At 39.8% G+C, this 1,953-nt stretch overlaps 1 protein-coding gene across 1 annotated transcript; it reads left to right on the top strand.

The window, feature by feature from the left end:
* The first annotated feature begins 417 nt into the window (after window positions 1-417).
* On the top strand, window positions 418-1,362 carry LOC124506343 (olfactory receptor 51F2). The gene is given in 1 exon segment (XM_047072392.1): window positions 418-1,362. A coding segment is annotated over 1 exon segment (945 nt).
* Window positions 1,363-1,953: the final 591 nt, after the last annotated feature.

Raw genomic sequence — 1,953 nt, 5'->3', positions numbered from 1 at the left:
ATTTTTCTCTGATGCCAACTACACAGAAAAACTAAACTGCTACCTCTTTATCACATTTGGAAGTCCAGAAAGGATGAAATATTATTGACCTATGTTTAGTGGGGTGTCTTCACTTAGTCTAGTCATCTCTGGCTAGACAAGTGAGGGAAAAGGTCACATAGTATAAACATAACTAATAAACAAAGGGTCCCAGGACAGAAAAATGATGGTCTGGGACACATACAAGAATGATACCTACTACAGAAGTTGAAATCTTACAATTCCTTTATCAATTTAAGTGAGTAATTCACTTTTACATAGTATATAAATATTCATCTTTGGTTTGTTTTTGATAACATTATTTATAATTAGATTAATACAAAAAATATAGTTGTTGTTTCAGAGTTTCATCTTGGAACTCTGTATTTTTAATCCAGCATGTCAAACTTCCAGAATATCACATCTACGTCCATCACTTTCCTGCTAACTGGTGTTCCTGGGCTGGAAGTCTTCCACACCTGGATCTCCATTCCTTTCTGCTTTCTCTACATAACCGCCCTCTCAGGAAATAGCCTGATTCTCTTTGCCATTGTCACTCAGCCCAGCCTCCACGAACCCACGTATTATTTCCTCTCCATGCTGTCCACCACTGACCTCGGCCTGTCCATATCTACCCTGGTCACCATGTTGGGTATATTCTGGTTTGATGCCAGGGAGATCAGCTTTAATGCCTTCTCGTCACAGATGTTCTATATTAAACTCTTCACTGTCATGGAATCTTCAGTGTTGTTGGCCATGACCTTTGATCGTTTTGTGGCCATCTCTAATCCACTCAGGTATGCCACCATTTTAACTGATTCCAGAATAGCTCAAAGTGGAGTGGCAACTGTCATCAGGGGGACACTAAAGCTAACACCAATGGTAGCACTTCTTAAAAGACTGTCCTTCTGCCACAGCCATGTGCTCCGCCACTCCTACTGCTTCCACCCTGATGTAATGAAGCTCTCGTGCACAGACACTAGGATCAACAATGCAGTTGGGTTGACTACCATGATCTCTACTGTTGGTGTTGACTCAATCCTCATCCTCCTTTCTTACATTTTGATTGTTAAGACTGTCCTCAGCATTGCATCCCCAGAAGAGAGGAAGAAAGCCTTCAGCACATGTATTTCCCATATTGGGACTGTTGCTATTTTCTATTTTCCATTGATCAGTCTGTCCTTTGTTCACAGATTTGGGAAATGAGCCCCAGCCTATGTTCATACAATGATTGCTAACACCTACCTCCTGATCCCTCCTGTAATGAACTCCTTCATCTATAGTGTGAAGACCAAACAGATACACAGAGCTATGATAAAAATTCTCCATTCCAAAGATACATAGAATCATAGAATTCTAGTGGTCTATGTTATGAATTTAAAAACAAAACTTGTGATCATGAAACAAAAATTTAAAATTAAATCTGGAATGTATGTAAAACATCAGCTACCTTCACCCTTTATTTTACAGATGAGGAGACAGAGACTTGAAGATAGAAGGGATGAATGGTGTAAAGTCCTAAGTCTAGAATTTCTCCCACCCACCACTGTTTGTTCTAAACTGTTTATCCTGCCAACAGACTATATCTTCTTACTTGGTCCTCTTTATAGCAGTTAGAATGACACATTATGAGAAAGCCACTCCTTTATGAGAAATAGGTAGTATTTTCTTAACTGTAATAATAATTTTTACTAACAGGGGCGCCTGGGTGGCTCAGTCAGTTAAGCAATTGACTCTTGCTTTCAGCTCAGGTCATGATCTTGCAATTACTGAGTTCAAGCCCCACATCAGGCTCTGTACTGACAGTGCACAGCCTGCTTGTGACTCTCTCTCTCTCTCTCTCTCTCTCTCTCCCCCCCCCCACTCTCTCTCTCTCTCTAATAAACTTAAAAAAATAATTTTTACTAACATTATTTCTTTTGACTAGTCATGGTT

This window comes from Lynx rufus, unplaced genomic scaffold (genome assembly GCF_022079265.1).
Source record: "Lynx rufus isolate CCGP_SWC_20201006 ecotype Redwood Valley unplaced genomic scaffold, mLynRuf1.p SCAF_9, whole genome shotgun sequence".
NCBI lineage: Eukaryota > Metazoa > Chordata > Mammalia > Carnivora > Felidae > Lynx > Lynx rufus.
This window is presented reverse-complemented; position numbering and strand designations above follow the sequence as displayed.